The 20,265-nt window shown below is 44.4% G+C and overlaps 1 protein-coding gene across 1 annotated transcript in view; it reads left to right on the top strand.

The window, feature by feature from the left end:
- Positions 1-20,265, top strand: part of dscamb (Down syndrome cell adhesion molecule b) — a 134,422-nt gene that overhangs the window by 80,687 nt on the left and 33,470 nt on the right. The window contains exons 4-11 of the mRNA XM_061826926.1: positions 4,791-4,937; positions 5,680-5,958; positions 6,784-7,059; positions 8,369-8,665; positions 9,474-9,746; positions 13,671-13,949; positions 15,607-15,726; positions 19,720-19,899. Coding sequence (XP_061682910.1) covers positions 4,791-4,937; positions 5,680-5,958; positions 6,784-7,059; positions 8,369-8,665; positions 9,474-9,746; positions 13,671-13,949; positions 15,607-15,726; positions 19,720-19,899 — 1,851 coding nt within the window. The remainder of the gene's footprint in view (positions 1-4,790; positions 4,938-5,679; positions 5,959-6,783; positions 7,060-8,368; positions 8,666-9,473; positions 9,747-13,670; positions 13,950-15,606; positions 15,727-19,719; positions 19,900-20,265) is intronic.

Raw genomic sequence — 20,265 nt, 5'->3', positions numbered from 1 at the left:
AGTGAGTATGTTGGTAGAAGGGTGCTGAGGATGGAGCTGCCAGGCAAAAGAGTGAGAGGAAGACCAAAGAAAAGATTGATGGATTTTGAGAGGGAGGACATGAGGTCAGTGCGTGTTAGAAAGGAAGATGCACGAGGATAGGCTTAGATGGAAAAAGATGACACGATGTGGCGACCCCTAACGGGACAAGCCGAAAGGAAAAGAAGAAGAATCTGACAAAAATGTGCTACCATGCAAAGGTTTTTAAATGTGGCTCACGCATTCCGTTCCCTTTTCCGCAAGTGCAAAAATAATTTGTAGCTTCCCTTCGGTGACAGGTAATGCCACATATGATGACGCCGCAGTCATATCGCTTTGAATAAAGCAACACAATCTGGAGATTAGCTTCTGCCAATGAGAAAGCGGTGATGATTAGATAAAGTGTCATAAAAATAATAACAACAACAACGACCTGATTTGTTTTGGCTCATGTGAGCGTCAACGATTTTGCTTTTATGAATACGGAGCCGTTGTTAGGCTTTTATGTGAGTGCACAACAAAGAAACGGTGTCCCACACGGTGACGTAGTAGCGCGAGCGGGAATTAGTGATACAAGATGGGGACAAAATCCATTTGAACGCAATATGTCTTATTCCGAAGCCCCCACCCCACCGCCCGCTTTCATTCTGTGATAACATAATAAACTGAGCTCTGATGTCTTAAAAACACTGCGGTTGCACGGAGGTGCTCGGGGAGAAAATTGCGGCGGCTCGTCTAGCGGCTGCGGCGAAACACAATTTTGTCTGGCTCAAGATGGATTCCACTGTGAGATTTCAGAGGGCCGGCGCCGAATCAAAATGGAGAATCCGGGAGGGAAGACAGAAAAGAGGGGGAGAAGGAGCGCGGAGTGGACAGCTTCTCAATTGCCACTTCGGTTTTCTGGTGACCGCTACATAACGGTTGACTGGCGAGAAAAATTGATCTCCACCTTTTAGCCCTTTTAATGACTGACTTGTAAAATGTACTGAGGCTTGTGCTAATTTCAATGAAAAATAGACGCAGCCAGCGGGCTCAAAATGTGTGTGTTTTTTTTTTTTTTTTTTGCTGTTTTTTTGCACGTGCCCCTCCCCTCCTTCTTCCGTCCTCCCACCATTGTCAGGCCGCCAGCGCCGAAAACACGCACTCTCGCACACGGTCACACCCTCCCCTCTACCTTCATAAATTTCACCGGCTCCTCGGATATTCCGCAGCATGTAAACCAGCAAAAAGCCCTTCAGGACATCAAATCCGAGGGATCTGTTGTCTCTTCTATCTAGGTCAACGCTTACAATAGCGTTGCTGCTCCTTCGCCTCTGCCACTTTGCTCTCTGCTCCTCCCTTGTTTGCTTTCCCCACAAGGTCTCCTTTTTTTTTTTTCTTCTGCAAGTATAATCATCCCCAAAAAATGTAAGCATGTTAAACATGCTTTGCTTTTCTTCAATACAAATGAGTCTCCAGCGGAATATTTAAGAACAACTTAACGTTTGATATAATTACTGCGGATTCCAATGCTTCTTATTAACATTTCATGGCTAATTGCTTTGGACTTTGTTGTTGCTAGCGTGCCCGCGTCGCATATGAAAAGCAGAGCGCGGCCGTTTAGTGCGGGATAGTTTCATGCGTCATGTATCAGGGATGACATTATGTGACCTTAGGGAGGTGGCATCTCATTTGTTAAGCCACACAGAGCTCCGTGCTGCGGCTCGGGCGAGCATTTTCGCGTAAACTTCAAGCATCTATCTGGAAGGCCATTTTGTCTGACAAAACACAACTACAAAGGTGAAAACTGCGCTAGTTTGTCCCTTTATTTTGAAAGCTACCACTGTATATCGACATACTATTTGTTAGTACTGTAGTATTTGTCATTTAGGTTTTTTCCCAGTTTTAAATGTTTTATCTCTTCATATTGCAATCATCATTACCTTGTGTATGAAATGCGCTATACAAATAAATTTGATGAGCTTTTCTTATGACAGACCCTTTCCCCTAAAAATGTTCATATCATGTAAAAGTTGTTCTATTTCCAGAATTCCATTCAAAAATGTTGACTTACATAGACGTAAATAGCCCACAATATAAAAGTATTTATTTGTACGGAACTTGGGCTTCCAGCTGATAACACCCACAAAATCAGGATTTCAAAATATTAGAATACTGTGACCATTTGAGTTTCAAGTTTATATGGTACTCGGCGGCACGGTGACTCAGCTGGAAAGCGTTGGCCTCACAGTTTTGAGGACACAGGTTCGATCCCGGCCCCGCCTGTGTAGGGTTAGCATGTTTTCCCCGTGATTGCGTGCGTTTCCTCCCACATGCCAAAAACATGCAATATTAATCGGATACCCTAAATTGCCCCTTTTGTGATTGTGAGTGGGACTCTTGTCTGTCTTCATGTGCCCTGCATTTGGCTGGGAACCAGTTCAGTATGTACCCCGCCTCCTGCCCAATGATAGATGGGTTAGCCTTCAGCAATCCCGCGACCCTCGTGAGGATAAGCGGCTAAGAAAATGGTTGGATGGATGGATATGTTCTTCCAAAACAATATGTTAATCTTCAGTACTTGGTTGGGAATCCCTTTTGGTTGAATCACTGTCTCGATGCATCGTGGTATTGAAGCAATCACCCAGTGGTGATGCCTGGTATTTATGGAAGTCCAGATCTCCTTGATGCTTGCTGTCAGTTCTTTTTTGTTCTTGGGTTTGGTGCCCGTCATTTTCCTCTCAATTTTGCCCCATAGATTCTTAATGGGGTTTAGTCAAGCACTGTGATGGAATGGGCCTCTAACCAGCTTTTGGTGCTCCTGGGAGGATGGCCAGGGACCAGGTCCTGCTGGAAGATGAAATCAGAATCTCCACTGACGGAATCAGGAAGTCCTCTAAAACATTCTGGTAGTCTGTTGCGCTGACCTCAGATTTACAAATGCGGAGTTTACCAACACCTGCAGTGGTCATCCATCCGACCACCCATTATCTGAGCCGCTTATCCTCACGAGGGTCGCGGAAGCGCTGGAGCCGATGCCAGCTATCTTCAGGCAGGAGGCGGGGCACTGGTTGCCAGCCAATCACAGGGCACATAGAGAGGGTGGGTTTTGTTACCTGAAAGCCGAGGAAATTCAAAAATAAATTGTTTAAATTTTGGTTCCTGGATCTATCTGATATGACCATTTAAGTTATATAAATGAATAATTTTTTCCATAACATTTCCACGAGATCAAAATTTTTTGGGAAAGTCTCAGTATATAAAAATCCACACATCGACACATTTTTTCTTTCGCCGAAAATCACAAGAACGCCCACTGCTCCCTTTACCCGACAAAAATTGAATCACACCATTCTTATCTTCTATTTTTTTTGTCTCCCCCGCAGTTTATTCCACTTTGGTGTAAATCACCCTCAGCGCCTTCAGCCACTGAGCGCAATCAAAACAACTCCCTCAGTGGAAAATAATCTACAGCTGCTTTACACTTGTGGGGGGGGGGGTATAACAGGAGTCAAATACATTCATAATATCTTGTTTTTATTTTAGCCAGAGTGTCTTGAGGACAAATATCTGATCATTTATTTACTTTAAAAAATTGCAGTTAATTAATTGCTCCGTTCCCCTCAGGTCACATTCAGTCGGATGATTTTTGAAGGAAAATCGGCATCCGCTGGCAGGAATCCCAGTTTTACAGTTTTCGTCTGCTTCTGTATGAAATTTTCCAGATTCCACTTCTCAGTCACTTTGGTACATTTTCCAAATGACTTTTCACATTTCAAAACAGTATTTCTCAAAACGTTTTGTACAAATACCCAAATCGCGTGGATCATGGTCGAAAGCCACTCTCACCATCAATGAACATTTCAGTTCCATCGGAATGACAAGTTCTCGTGTCATTGTGGATGGATAAATTACTTAGTTATGTTATCAAAATAACTGTGTACTCTGGAGCGATGTTCTGATGTAAAACTGTGGCTAACCATGGCTAGAGTTTTGATTAAAATTGTTTTAAATTATGAAATGGTGGTTCCGAGAGACTGGACAAGATTCACATTGGAGATTTCACTGTTTGTTTCAATTGCGTACAATATTTATTAATATTTTGATCACCACGAGTTAAGCAAGTGATGATTAAACTAATCGAATGATATTTGTTTGATTGATTGATAACGTAGGAAAAAGCAGAGAACTGTTCATAATCATTTGTCTTGATGTAACAAAGCATTTACAACTTTTTCAACATACCGTAATTTTCGGCCGTAACTTTTTTCACACGCTTTCAACCCTGTGGTTTATGCGTCGATGTGGCACTACCGTTATAACCAGGTGCGCTAAAACTAGCGGGGCGCTAGCTTTAGCGCACCTGGTTATAAGCCACGGTACACAAAGCGTTTAAAGAGTCTAACGCTAGTCCCGCGCTGATGCTAGCCCTGTGCTAACTCCCCCACTAGCGTTAAACTCTTTCTGTGTTCCAAGGCTTATAACCAGGTGCGCTCTGTAGGCCGGGAATTGCGGTAATGGGAAACTGCTTTTTTATTTGCACAAGTGACACATTCATGTGAAAATTGAATTTGTAATGTTTAGAAAAAAACTGCAATCAGGAATTCACATTGCCAATTTGTCACACTGTACTGCAGATTATGCCGAGCTTACCACCAATCAAGTTGCACACACCGTTCCTATGAATGCCACACGGCTAACCGTTGCATTCACGTTTTGCTTCTTGGACATTTTGTTCTAGGGGCCGTAGTTTTAATTTGTCTTTCCACTCTTTCTTTGTGTGTGTGTTGCAGGACAAAGATATCTCATCACACCCACAGGAGCCTTGTACATTTTGGACGTCCTGCCCGAAGATGGGCTGAATAACTACCGCTGCACCACGCGTCACCGGTACACCGGGGAGACTCGCCAGAGCAACAGCGCACGTCTCATTGTGTCGGGTCGGTATTAGGTTAAATTATCCACATATATTGACGATCTATCACAATAGATCAATATCTACCGATATCATTAGTATGGACTGCTGAAAACGTTGCGTTCAATAATCAAGGTTCCCATTTCCAGGTTGTGTGTTTTATATTGGATTCAAAATCAACAAAATGTATTACTTCCCAGTTCCAGGTGATCTGACCTTTGACTGGAACTACCTTGTGTATCACCTCCTTGCGTTCAGAAAAATTAATGTACCCCAATATTCAAATAATAGCAATGTTTCAACAGATGGATAATCTAGACTTAGCGTTGACCGGATTTGTAAATTCCCAATTCTTCATCTTTTCTTCCTCCCATGTGGCCCTCATACCAGCGAGTCCTGAGCAAATCAGCTTGTAGTTTTGGTGTAATCCTGCAAACCGATAAGGCGACAAAAGCGAGGCATGTAAAAAACCAAAGTGTCCTTGGCTTAATATGCAAGAGTTTGGTGTGCCGACAATGAAGCTTAAGCACAATATCACTCTAGTGCTGCTCTCTTTATGATAAAACATTTTGTTTGAGGACTTTATAAGGAACCAGTACTGTACAAAGTGCTGTCTTGGAGCTAGAGTGGTGAGAAAATTGCACGTTGTTCCTCACCCAACAGAATACATATTTCTAAGCACTGAATCTTTACCCAGAGAATCAATATTGGCCTGTACTCTTAATTCCCGACTAAATAAAGCAAACGTTAAACTCTCCTCCTCCCAGACCCCACCAATGCCGAACCAGGCATCTTGGACGGCTTTGACCACCGGGACGTGATGATTGATCATCGGGTGGAGCTGCCTTGCAAGGCGTCCGGCTACCCGTTCCCCAAGTACCGCTGGCTCAAGGACAACAGCCCGCTGGAGTCGGACAGTCGCTTCCGGCAGACCGTCACGGGCTTGTTGATAGAGAGCACGCAGGCGAGCGACTCTGGGACGTACGTTTGCGAAGTTTGGAACAGCTACGGCAACGCCGAGGTCATGGGGCACCTCCATGTCAGACGTAAGTCTTTTTCATGCGTTGAACAAAAATTTCTTCAGCTCTTCTTTTCCCCTCAACATTATGTTCAATGATTTTCAAAATGCTTTCATAAACGTACAGAAATAAATTGTTCTCACGTCAAAGCGCAGATAAGTTACTGTCCATCATTCAAAATTGTCATCATCTCTTCCAACAAATAACTTCACTCAACTTTATTTATGGAGCACTTTAAGAAAAACTGCAGCTGAAACAAAGTGCTGTACATAAATATTCATACACAAGAACATTAAACGAAAAATTTCAAACAATGAAATGAGGAATAAAGGGCTAAAAAATGCATTCCTACAAATTAAGGCCTCGTCTGGAATAAACGCAGTCCTCTCGACAGTTTATTAAATAAAGACCCACCCGCATGACGCTTGAGGAAATATTCTATTGCTAAGTTATGGTACAGTGGTGCCTCAGTTCTCGACCACAATCCGTTCCAGAACTGATTTGTTCGAAAACCGTATCAACCGCCGCGTGTTAGGTTATTTCCGTTTTTTTTTTTTTGTTTGTCTGTTTTTCACGGGTTTGATTGAATTGACAATAACGAAAAGCGCGCCGTGGTTGGGTCAGCTGGTCGGGCTGCGCGCGTTCTGTTAATTCCGGGTGTTCTTGGGGGCGATCGAGTACTGATTTTTGTTCGAAAACAGAAGCAAAACAATCGTTCGAAAACCGATTTGTTCGAGAAGGGGGACGTTCGAGAACCGAGGCACCACTGTATTTGTAAAATACCCAGCAGAGGGAGCATCGAGTCTCCCTTTGAGGATTATAATTAGAATATTTACATCTTTTGTGTGTCAGAGCCCTTGAAGGCGATGGTCAGCCCTCGGAAGGTGAAAGGCAGCGTGGGCAGCAAGGTGTCTCTGTCCTGCAGCGTGAGCGGCTCCGACGAGTACGAGCTGTCGTGGTACCGCAACGGCGAGCTCATCTACCCCGGCAACAGCGTCCGTTTCACCGGTCTCAACCGGGAAAATCTCGTCATGGAAGGAATGTCGAAGAGTGACGGCGGCGCCTACCAGTGCTTCGCCAGGAAGGGCAAAATGTCCGCTCAGGACTTTGTGCAAGTCATCCTTGAAGGTAACGGTCCAATAAGGACGTGTACATGCACGGACTGTGCGTTACCCTTCGCGGAAAGAGATTTGGGTCCAAGCAATCATTGCTAGGTTTACATTTTAATGGAATCCTGTGACTCGCTGATAAAGGCCACCTTTAGTATGATTAGTGTGATACAAAAGCGCATGCGCATAATTTGGAGGTTAACTTGGCAGGGTTGCCCCTGTGACCTTAGACCCGTAAGAAGAAGATAATGATCGCTTTTAATCATGTGGAGCGGACCTCTATTATTAGAGAAAAACCTTGGCAGCGGTTTCAAAACACAGCTGTGCTTCCCACACGGAAAATGAGACAGACTAAGATTTTTGTGGGGTAAGACCTGTTTTTGTTCCAAATTGAACAGTTGAGCTGGCGTGCAAAAGATCTAAAACCTTCACCTCCACCGCGCCAAATAGTTTTGTGATTCTCAGGAGTCAAACTCAAGGCTCTGGAGCCAGATCTGGCCCACCACATCATTTTATGTGGCCCCCGAAGGCAAATCATGCGTGTCAACCTCCATGATTCTTGTTCAAATATGCATCAAAATGTCAAATTGTCATATATCATCAGTGAAAAACCCATTCCCCTTGATTTCTGATTCCAAAACTAGTTTGTAAATTTGTGTGTCAATATGATAAGCCAAGTAAAGATTTATATGGTTTCACAGTCATAACCGCCTCCTGGGCGAAACCGTAACTACAATGCGGCCCATGACAAAAAAAGAGTTTGATGCTGTTCACAGTTTGACCTGTTCTAGATGAATAGAGGGAAAAGTCCCAGACATTGTCCAAAATCTGAATCTTCTTGAGGAGTGGAAGTTGTTGGTTCAGTTGAGTGAGGATCAACAGGTTCTTTCCTTCATGTACCTCTAATGACTGTGTCACAATGGTGTTGATATCAATAATTTATATGTCGAAATCAGTGTTTGACTCTGTTTTAGTTAATCGAGCTATTAAGCATTTTCAAACCTTGCCCTGAGGTGTGATTGTGAGTGTGACTGTTGTTTGTCTCCAAACCTGGCGATGAACTGGCAACCAGTTCAGGGTGTACCCCGCCTCCTGCCCGAGTTAGCTGGGATAGGCTCCAACACTCCCACGACCCTTTTGAGGATGAGCGGCTGAGAAAATGGATGGATGGATGGACAATGACTATTGACATTTTTCTACCAGCGAGAGGAATAGATTTCTTTCCATCCACGCAGCGAATATGATTATGCATTGGCGATTGAGCCCCCAGCCCGCATCCATGTTTTATTCATCCCAGCAAACCCATTTCGCCCCGTCGTCCTCCGCAGATGGCACGCCCAAGATCCTCTCGTCGTTCAGCGAAAAGGTGGTGAACCCCAACGAGCCCGTCTTCCTGGTGTGCAACGTCAAGGGCACGCCGCCGCCGCGGTGCATGTGGTCGCTGGACGACGACCCCGTCATCAAAGACGGCCACCATCACCTGGGGCACTACGAGACCCACGAGGGCCACGTGGTCAGCCAGCTCAACGTGACCCACACGCAGGTGCAGGACGGCGGCGTGTACCGGTGCACGTGCAGCAACTCGGCCGGCCTCGTGTACCACCAGGCTCGAATAAACGTAAGAGGTGCTTGTCAAATCAGCTCCTCCAAGAACAACTATACACATACCTGTCTGTCTGTCTGTCTGTCTGTCTGTCTGTCTGCCTGAACGCTGCACACGCCCGCTGAATGTTGTCCGAAAAAGAAGAATTTAGTTCGTTCGGATTTGATTTCGATTTTCGTCTCGTCTCTGAACAAAGTTCATTTGTTTTCGTTGTCATTTTTTTCTCCCCGCTACATAATTTTTATAGTGTTACCTTTTATTATGCTTTCCCTGCACTCTCGTCCCCTCAGGTCAAAGGAATTTGACTGGTTTGCTGCACATAATTTTGATATCGCTTTCCAAAACGGACGCGTTGGTAGATAGCCAGAGCAAGTTCCTTCTCTTTGCATGAACTTGTCTTTGGTGTCCTCTTGTGTGTGGTTACGAGGGCGGCCAATTCTACCGTTTAGGATCTGGTACTCCACTTTATGTGACACGGGATTCTGTGGGTGAGAAGAAGAAGAAGAATCATGATTATATTATGATTTCAACTCTCCCCTCAGATGTGAAACACTTTAATCTGCTTGTCATTCAACTGCCTTCTGCTGGAAATTTTTATAAACCAAGTAAAACAAAACCAAATAATTCTACGTTGGCTCAAACTACCGCATCTGTTATTTGTTTTACTGGCACTCAGCATTGTGTTGTTTAATATTAAGTAATTGTTTTTAAAAAAAATGACTGTTTTGTGTACACATCACTGCAGCAAGCGTCACAGCTTCTGCAATCTAAAGACCACGACTAATAAATGTCCTCGTAAGGAGTTCTTTCTGAACCGCTCTCATTCTCAGGCCGCGCCAGCATCCGCTCGATGAAAAACGTCACCGCCATCGCGGGACGGGATGCCTTCATTCACTGCCGCGTGATCGGCTATCCTTACTATTCCATCAAGTGGTACAAAAACTCGGCGTTGCTGCCCTTCAACCACCGACAGCGAGCCTTCGAAAACAACGGCACGCTGAGGCTCACAAATGTGCAGCAGGGAGACGCCGGAGAGTATAACTGCAAAGTCATGGTCCAACCCAACAAAATGGACTCCCAAAGTGTCCACCTCCGTGTAAGAGGTGAGTGAATTTTCCTGACCTGTCCATCGACCGTCCATTTATCCTTTATTTATTTACGGATTCTCATTCTTAGGGTCGCATGTAGCTGGAGCCTATCTAGTCTGAATACTCCAGTGAAGAAAATAAGTATTTGAAAACCTGAGAAAACCAATGTTAATATTTGGTCCAGTAGCCTTTGTTTGCAATTACAGAGGTCAATTTTTTTCTGTAGTTGTTCACCAGGTTTGCACACACTGCAGGAGGGATTTTGGCCCACTCCTCCACACAGATCTTATCTAGATCAGGCAGGTTTCTGGGCAGTCGCTGAGAAACACGGAGTTTCAGCACCCTCCAAAGATTTTCTTTTGGGTTTAGGTCTGGAGACTGGCTAGGCCACGCCAGAACCGTAATATGCTTCTTATGGAGCTGCTCCATGGTTTTCCTGGCTGTGTGTTTCGGGTCATTGCCATGTTGAAAGACTAAGCCACGACCCATCTTCAATGCTCTGACTGAGGGAAAGAGCTTGTTACCCAAAATCTCACAATACCTGGCCGCGGTCATCCTCTCCTTAATACAGTGTAGTCGTCCTGTCCCATGTGTAGAACCCCCACCCCACCCCTCCCAAAGCATGATGCTACCACCCCCATGTTTCACAGTAGGGACGGTGTTCTTGGGATGGAACTCATCATTCGTCTTCCTCCAAACACGGTTAGTGGAATAATGACCAAAAAGTTCAGTTTTGATCTCATCTGTCCACAAAACCTTCTTCCACGACTCCTCTGTATAATCCAAATGGCCATTGGCAAACTTAAGACGGGCCTTGACATGTGCTGGTTTAAGCAGGGGACCCTTCCGTGCCATGCATGATTTCAAACCATGACGTTTTCGTGTATTACCTACCAACAGTCACCTTGGAAACGGTGGTCCCAGCACTGCTCAGGTCATTCAACAAGTCCTGCCGTGTATTCCTGGGCTGATTCCTCACCTTTCTAAGGATCAATGAGACTACACGAGGCGATATCTTTGAGGGCGCTCCACTCCGATGGAGCTTGACCGTCACATTCAGCTTCTTCCATTTTCTACTGATTGCTCTAACAGTGGACCTTTTTTCACCAAGTTGCTTGGGAATTTCTCCGCAGCCCTTTCCAGTCGTTTGGAGTAGTACAATTTTGTCTCTGGTGTTTTTGGACAGCTCTTTGGTCTTGGCCATGCTACAAGTTTGAGTCTTATTGATTGTATGGGGTGGACAGGTGTCCTTATGCAGCTAATAACCTCACACGGGCACATCTGATTGAGGATAATACATGGAGTGGTGGTGGACTTTTAAAGGCGGAGTAACGGGTCTTTGAGGGTCAGAATTCTAGCTGATAGACAGGAGTTCAAATACTTATTTGCAGCTGTATCACACAAATAAATCGTTAAAAAAAATCATACATTGTGATTTCTGGATTTTTCTTTTGAGATTCTCTCTCTCACAGTGGACATGCACCAACGAGGAAATTTCAGGCCCTTCCATGATTTCTAAGTGGGAGAACTTGCAATATAGCAGGGTGTTCAGATACTTATTTTCTTCACTGTAAGTCACCCGTGTATTGTAGGTCATTAAAAAACAAACAACTATTCACCATTCTATAGATGACCGTGAGTTTGCAATTCCAAAGCGGATCACAAAGAAAGACCGAATAAAACCGATAAGCAAATGAGCTCACGCAGGAAGGCAAGCAGCATTTCATATTCATCTCAGACAAATAATGAGTCTACCTGCAACTCCTCAGTTCATCAGGCTAGCTAATAAAGACCGTATCTGTGCTAATGATATCACAGGGCTGATCTCCGTCGAGATCTTACGAGCTCTAATTGGAAACACGAAGGAGGGCTCCCCCATTATGCTTCATTTCCTTCCGTCTGATCAGTACACGACGATGCCACTGCCACATTACACTTTGTCATGCAGCGAGGGGAACGGTGGGGGGGGGGTTAGAGTGCGAACGCAAGACACGGCGATGATACAAAACAACGCTTCCCAGTTGTGTCCTGCTGAGCGAATGCATTTGTTAATTTCAGCCCGCTCGTGCTTAAAATACACGGCAGTCTTTGGGGATCCTGAGAGTCCTTTATCTCCACTTTGTTGGAAATTAAATAAGCAGTTAACGCGCTGCTTATTTTCACAGCTATATGACGTCGCTGGACACTCAGCCACAGACGACTTGTGCGATGGCAGACGTTTTCCAGGAGACAAGTTTAATACTTTTGATTGCATAACTCTTTTGTGTTCATATGCTATTCTCGTCATTGTTGACCAGTGTGCTAACCACCCACGTTGGACTGGGATAAATTAATTAGAGTCCCGACTGGTGCTCCTAAATCACTATAATCATGAAAATAGGCAGGCCATTTGGCCACATACGTTATGAAGGCGTACATTCAGGTCGGGTAATATTTAGATGGTTGGTAGACGATTATCAGAAATAGGGCCGCAATATGAACCATTTTCCACCTCCTACGTACAAGTATACAACCTAAAAGATTCAACAACTTGGAATTATCATGGATATGAATTTAGATCCAAAAGCATTTGGACAATGGCAGTGTTTGGATGACTCCCCCCCCCCCCCATCTGTACTCTGAATTATCATTATCCATGAGTGACCAAACAGGCCCATGTCATAACTCAGCCTCCGCCGTGTTGACACAATCTGCTATTTATTTAGTTTTTGCTTTGCTTTTCCATTGGTTCCCCATACATGTTTCTCTTCTAACCCTTTTGATCACCCTTGCTTTCATCAGTCTGGTATTTGATTCCAGAACATGATGCGCTTTTCTCGAAGATGTTATCTGGGATTTTACTACTGATTCGGACCTTGTTGTAAAACCTGTTTTTCGCATTCATGAAGGATTCTCTTGATCGTCACGAGCAAGACTTGGCCACGCCACTGCTCTGAGCGGGGACACATTTTCGGATATCGCCTTTACGTAGCGTTTTGTGCCTCTGCTTACACCGTGTATGAACCTGTTCCTTGAATAAACCGTGCCTAACACCATGCTCGCGTCTCGAGATCCTGCATTTGGGTTCAGCCCTGCACTGATGGTTGCTGACATTGATTGTAGATTTAAATGTCGCCAAAGACATCTCCACCTTCTCCAGGACATTCTTCACTTCATACTGCCATGCATAAAATAGATGTAATGTCTGTTATGTGTGCGATTGTTCTGTATGCAAATGAAGGTGCACTATCTTGTTCTATTTCAAATCTATTGTCATGCTTTATAAGGGCATTATTGTACAAACTCTGTCCATTTCCAAACACTGAAGTCAGCTCGGATGAGACAACGATTTTCTTTGACAACCGGGATACTGTAGATGCGATCGATTCAAAGCCCTGAGAATTAAATCAGCTGTATGAATGAGAATATTTGTAGACATGTGCCTTAATAATCTTAATTTTTTTAACATTGCTACTCTCTTTTATGGCCCTGCCGGCTGGTATGTAATGGTTAGTTAGGCAGGTGGGTCAAATGCAACAATGTAAAGGTCTTTGCCGTCATCTTTGTTTTTGGCTTCCAGCCTTCCATTTTCCAAGCAGCTTATCCTTACAAAGGTCACGGGAGTGCTGGATGGAGCCTCTCCCAGTTATCCTCGGGCAGGATCCAGGTAGACCCTGAACTGGTTGCCAGCCAGTTGTATGTTTTTGTCTTCTTGTGGCGAAAAATATGATGTTCCAGGTTGAGAGTGAAATGCAATTGTTGCAGAATTTTTTGCTTTTGAGTCTTTATGTTCCAATGATGGGCGACATTTTCCAGAGTGATGCCGATAGGTAATTATCGCATGTGAACTTGAAAAAGAAAAATGTTCCCTGACAGCTGAAATTATACCTCATTTTCGATTCTCTTCCATTCTGTGTCCCCGTGCGCCCCCCGCCGCCCCTTTTCCACTTCTGTCCTCAGTGCCTCCCTACATTCAGCCCTTTGAGTTCCAACGATTCACAATCGGTCAGCGGGTCTTCATCCCCTGCGTGGTCATGTCGGGCGACCGGCCTCTGGACATCACGTGGCAGAAAGACGGACGGCCTATCCCGACTAGCCTGGGCGTGACCGTCGATAACATCGACTTCACCAGCTCGCTGAGAATCTCCAACCTGACGCCGGACCACAACGGCAACTATACGTGCATCGCTCGCAACGAGGCGGCCGCTGTGGAGCACCAGAGTCAGCTCATTGTCCGAGGTGAGGCCAATGGGAACTTTCTACTTGGGGCATTGCACCAGATGCTATTGTTATTGTAAAATTTAGCAGTGGTATATCTTGTAATTATTAATGCACAGCAGCGATTCGAGTCTTGTGAATAAGTATTTCTCGTATGGCCCTTTTCCATTGCGCTATAACTACTTGACTCGTTATTCCTGCCTTGACGATGGGTGACTGGTGTCAATACCGACGTGGACTGGATCTCTGCTGTTTGCTTACTTGTTGAGCAGAATCATCCGCCAATTCATTTGAAGATTTAAGGATACTCAGCTAGAAAGGAGTGGCCTGAAACCTGTCTCTAAATGAAATATTATCAATCATTCTTAATAGCAATAATAAATATGATCACGCTAACATTAGCTTATGCTTTTGCTGTGCTTTAGTACCAGATGCAGACATTTTATACAATGCAGTCCCCATTTTACTCCTCTCAATCTCAGATCCAATAAAATTCATCACACTACCATGGCCAGAAAAAAACATGCTGAGAAAAAAAAAATACAGCAGACTGTCATTTTCCTCCCACTGACTGATTTGTTCAATGCCCCATTGTTGTCCCTGTTGCAAGTAGAAAATGGCACCGTACTGTGGTGAGTAGCGGTGAGGCCAGTACTGTGCCGTACAAAAACCGTAAACCTATATCTAACTTTCTGCTCCTACCTGCTTGGTCTTCACAGGCTTGATCCAATCAGCCCCTGGTTTACTCTTCAAACACTTCAGTGGCCATGACAGACATGAAATATTTTTACGACCTTGTGGGGAAGTTCTGAATGAGACCCATGATTTTTAGCAACAAACGATCACACACACTTTTGGCGTGACCAGCAAGAAAAATCGGAGAAACTCTGTTGATCTACTGTATGCTAATGTATCAGCTAAATAATTAAGAGTTTATGACATTTGATTAGCAAGTTTAACAATGAAACATATAGTATATTTGGCGTCTGTGTGATTTAGAGCATTGCTCCTATAATTATAAAAATCAAAAGCCCATGCATCAGATGTTGTAAGATGGTACAGTAGTTTCCCTCATCTAAACACTTGGTGCTCCATTATAATAATGAGTAATAACTTGTATAACCGATCACAGAAATATGTGTAATATTTTTAAAACATTAGCTTGCCAGAAATTGAAAATGAGCTTCTTCTTCTTTTCCTTTCGGCTTCTCTCGCTAGGGGGTCGCCACAATGTGTCATCTTTTTCCATCTTAGCCTATTCTTATGCATCTTCCTCTCTAACACCCACTGCCCTCATGTCCTCTCTCACAAGATCCATCAACCTTTTCTTTGGTCTTCCTCTGGCTCTTTAGCTTGGCAGCTCCATCCTCAGCACCCTTCTACCAACATGCTCACGCTCTCGCCTCTGGACATGTCCAAACTATCGAAGTCTGCACTCTCAAACCTTGTCTCCAAAATTCCCAACTTTCGCTTTCCCTCTCATTTCTAACCGTATCCATCCTTCTCACTCCGAGCGAGAACCTCAACATCTTCATTTCTTCCACCTCCAATTCTGCTTCCTGTTGTCTGTTCAGTGCCACCGTCTCTAATCCGTACATCAATCGAGCCATGTCATAAATTTGTATCTTGCCAGGAATTGAAAACGAGCCATGTCATTTATTTGAACTGTTGTGCCCAGTTCCTCCTCAGTTTGTGGTTCAGCCCGAGGACCAAGACGGGATCTACGGGAAAACTGTCACCCTCAACTGCTCTGCCGAAGGATACCCGCCACCCACCATTGTATGGGAGCACTCCAAAGGTACAATACGCGGCAAAAAAAAAAGTGTACCCTCACCTCACTCTTTGGTTCGGATTTGTTTTTGTTTTTAGGTTTGGTTGGGTTGAGCTAAGTAGTGCACATGGGTGCGTACACTTGTACACAGTGAGGTATTCCGGGGTATATTTATGCGTGAACAAGTGCACACATCCAACTGTTCAGCGAACACGGTCTTGTAAGGTGTCACCCTGAATCCTAAAAGGGTTCTCGCTGAGAAAAGACCCCCTTATCGAAAACCAGACAATGCGTACGTACAGATGCAGAAGTATGAGACGGCCTCGCGTACAGGCCGGAGGGCAGCAGGTGAGTTCAGCCACTTGAGGAGAGCGCATGAAAAGGGGGTCCCAGGTGTTTGCTATCTCATCCATATAACCAGGGATGAAAGCTTCACCAACAGAAAGAAATCAACCAATGGAGATTCATGCAACTGTGCAGGTGTATGCGTGTGAGTATGTGTGTGTGTGTGTGTGTGTGTGTGTGTGTGAACTCGGGCCGATGATCAAAAGAATGAAATGTCTGTTTTTCAACCTTTGATGCTGTGGGCATGTGTGTGGGTTGCATGTGTGTCTGTGTGCGAGAGAGAGAATGCGAGAGACAAGCAGTCCTCATGTCTGCTTAGCACCATCTGACCATTACTGCTCGGTATCTAAAATTTCAAGCTTTCGTCGCAGATTTTAGTACATTAGTGGCGGCACAGTGGATCAGTTCTGAGGACCCGGGTTCAATCTCGGCCCTGCCTGTTTGGAGTTTGCATGTTCTCCCCGTGCCCGCGTGGGTTCTTCTCCGGGCACTCCGGTTTCCTCCCACATCCCAAAAACATGCGACATTAATTGGAAACTCTAAATTGTCCCTCGGGGTGATTGTGAGTGTGACTGTTTGTCTACATGTGCCCTGCGATTGGCTGGCAACCCGTTCAGGGTGTGCACCGCCTCCTGCTCGTTGACAGCTGGGATAGGCTCCAGCACTCCCCGCGACCCTTGTGAGGATAAGCGGCTGAGCAAATGCATGGATGAATGGATGGATGGATGGCATTACATTAGTCAGAGTAATGGAAAATTCAAGGCATTATGCAGTCCAGTTTTTAGTCAAATATGTTTTCCATTTTTAGATTTATTTTTTCCCCTGTAATATTGGCAAAAACCATTACTATTATGGACGCACGACCCCCCTAAAAATAATAATAATAAAATAAAAAAATTGTTCCTTCATTTCTGAAAATAACTGACCCACTTGAAAAAAAATGTAAAATTGGCCAAACTTAGACATGAGACTTCCACCTATAAGTGATGATATACAGTGTACATTAGGATCATATTTAAACAGCATCAATGGGCATTTAATTCAGCTATTTTCAAAAATGAACATTTTCAAGGGCTGTGACACTATCCAGGGTCATGCTGTCGTCATCGTTAAGCCTATTGAAATTTAGTGGAATATTTTACAGAATAAAAATGTGAGACAAGAGTGAAAAAATAAATTACCCACTGTTTAATGTGAAAATGATCAATTCTGTAAATGTATAACATGACATTCTTTGAAAGATTGAGTGGAAGATTATTTTTGGAGTCACTGAACACGCTTCACTTTTCAATGTCCATTTATTTCTTCACGTGTTATTGTTATTACATGCTTATTGTCGACTTTCTGTGGTGTCTTCTCATTTTCCCTCCAGTTTGTTAGTCCTTCATGTCTTGCCATATTCTGTAGGAATGCACATCATCTTGCACGATGGCCTTTCAAATTCTGGGTTTTTGTGTGACATTAACGTTCTCAAACTCCCAATAGGCCAACTTCTGGGGGTGGTCAATTGATTTGTCTAATTTCTTTCACGGCAAAATGCAGTTTGTTCAGGTAACGGCAGTCTGGCTTCTTTGTACGGCAACCCGAGCAGCAAAGAGCCAGATGAATGTCTGTGGGAAATATGAAAGTGTAAGTACAGGTCAGCTGCTATTAGCATACAAACCAGGGTCTGATTGGGTATGCAAAATCCATAATTCAAAAGGAACACGTTTCCCTGCCATTGCGCTCAGAGCCAGGGGAACAGAAACAGAGTTACCACTTGACCCGGTGCTCTCCAGGCTACCTGACTCCCTTTTAATTAAAAAGAACAAAAAAAAAAAAAAAAACACAGATCACAAAATGGTTTAATCTTCACATACTGACTTCAAACAGTGTCTTTAACGTCTGATTCAGTTCTCTCGCATTTTAGGATCAATGAGCGAAGGGAAACACGATGCTTCCACAGTGTTACTTCAGACTTTATTGTTTTAAACTTAGTGACTTATCCACATTCGTTAGTTCTGTTGATAAGATATTCACACTTTGAGAATGATATAAATCAAATATGTCAGTTTGTGACGTCAGCAAGGCCGGTATTTTCAATGTGTTTGTGTCTTCATGCCAGATAATCCGTGTCGTTATTGTCTCTGTTAAAGGGTATGACATCATTTTAACATCATTAACATAATAACTCTCCTCCTGTTCCATCATCTTATGTGCAAAGAATAAATCCAGGGACTTGTCCACTCACATTGGCATATTAATCCTTGTCTAAATACCGTCGATGTGAGTGGCAAAGCCTCGTGTTGAGACTCTCCCTCTGCCGCCAATCTGCATGCCTTGTTCAACGTGGGCATTAAGTCCGCTCTGATTGCATCACGTCGGCGGCTCAGCTCTCGACACCGCGTTCAGCAGCTGTTGGCCGGTTTGAGGATTTAGACCCCGTGTTAAGAAACATGTTTACAATCCCCCCCAGAAATCTGACAGGCTTTGTCATCAAATCTGTAAACATATGCGCTCAAAGGAAAGCACAAGCAGTGGGGCATCGTGATCATCGACTCTATGTCCAGTTCATGCCAATATGTGCCAACACATACACTCACTGGACACTTCAGTAGGTGCACAAGTTCTCTATCCATCCATCCAGTTTTCTCCGCTTATCCGAGGTCGGGTCGCGGGGGCAGCAGCTTTAGCAGGGAAGCCCAAACTTCCCTCTTCACAGCCATTTCTTCCACCTCTTCCGAAGGGATCCCGAGGTGTTCCCAATCAAGGTGAGAGACGTAGTCTCGCCAACGTATCCTGGGTCATCCCTGGGGTCTCCTCCGAGTGAAACGTGCCCTGAACACCTCACTAGGGAGCCATCCTGGAGGCATCCTAAACAGATTCCCGAGCCACCTCACCTGGTTTCTCTCATATGACGAGCGTCTCACCTTATCTCTAAGGGAGAGGCCGGACACCCTGCGGAGAAAACTATTTCCACTTGTACCTGGGATCTTGTTGTTTCGGTCACGACCCACAGCTTGTGACCGTAGGAGAGCATAGGAATGTAGATCGACCGGTAAATTCGAAAGCGTCCGTTTGACTTAGCTCCTTCTTCACCAAAATAGACCGATACAAAGTCCGCATCACTGCATACGCTGCAACGATTCGCCTGTCGATCTCCCACCCCATTCTTTCCTCACTCGTGAACTAGACCCAAAGATATTTTAACTCCTAAGATTGGGGAAGGATCTCTTCCCCAACCTGGAGAGGGCACTCCACCCTTTTCCGACTGAAGACTACGGTCTCAGATTTAGAGGTGCTGATTCTCATCGCAGCCGCTTCCCACTCTGCTGCAAACATTAATGAAGTAAAAAATTTGGATGGTCACTGATGGTGTAGTGGTACACGCGCCTGAATTTGGTGTGGGCAGCGTGGGATCAATTCCCGCTCAGTGATGGTGTTGATATGGGCCCAGCGACTGACTGGCGACCACTTCAGGGTGTAGTTCGGGATAGGCTTCGGCACACCCGCGACCCTTGTGAGAATGAGCGGCTTGAGAAATGGAGAATTGGACGTATACATTCAGAGTCCTTGCATTTAAAACATTTATTTTTATTTTTGTACAATCACTTGTTTTTATGTAATTTAATTTTTCATAATTTTAGAGTGAAGATGAAATCTGACTGACGTTATGTGTGACTTCCTTTCCCACAGGTGCTGGCGTCCCCTTGTTCCAACCAATCCTCCTGATCAGCGGCTCTCGGATCCAGCAGCTGAGCAACGGTTCGTTGCTGATCAAACACGTGCTGGAGGACGACAACGGCTTTTACCTGTGTAAGGTCAGCAACGACGTGGGCGCTGACGTCAGCAAGTCCATGTACCTCACTGTCAAAAGTAAGACTCTTTACCTCGTCCATATCAGTTGAGACACTTGCGGTCAGTGCGTCTTGGTCAGTGTTTCAAACCCACAAGTGACCAGTCTTTGATATTTATCCAATTTGATGACGTAAAGAGAGGTATCAGTTACTGTATTTCGTTGTCTTGACTCAAAGTAAATGTGATGATGGTACTCATTCGCAATTCACGAGAGAATGAGCAATTCTGCAGTATTAGCACATGCAGTCAAATTTCGGATTTCTCACCTGTTTCGAAATTATGGGTGATCCCTATTTTCTTGACGATAAAAGTGGTAGATGTACTCAAATGGAAAGGAACAAGACGAATATGAATGTATATTATCTCTTGTGAGGAACTGTGGTA

This window comes from Syngnathoides biaculeatus, chromosome 8 (genome assembly GCF_019802595.1).
Source record: "Syngnathoides biaculeatus isolate LvHL_M chromosome 8, ASM1980259v1, whole genome shotgun sequence".
NCBI lineage: Eukaryota > Metazoa > Chordata > Actinopteri > Syngnathiformes > Syngnathidae > Syngnathoides > Syngnathoides biaculeatus.
This window is presented reverse-complemented; position numbering and strand designations above follow the sequence as displayed.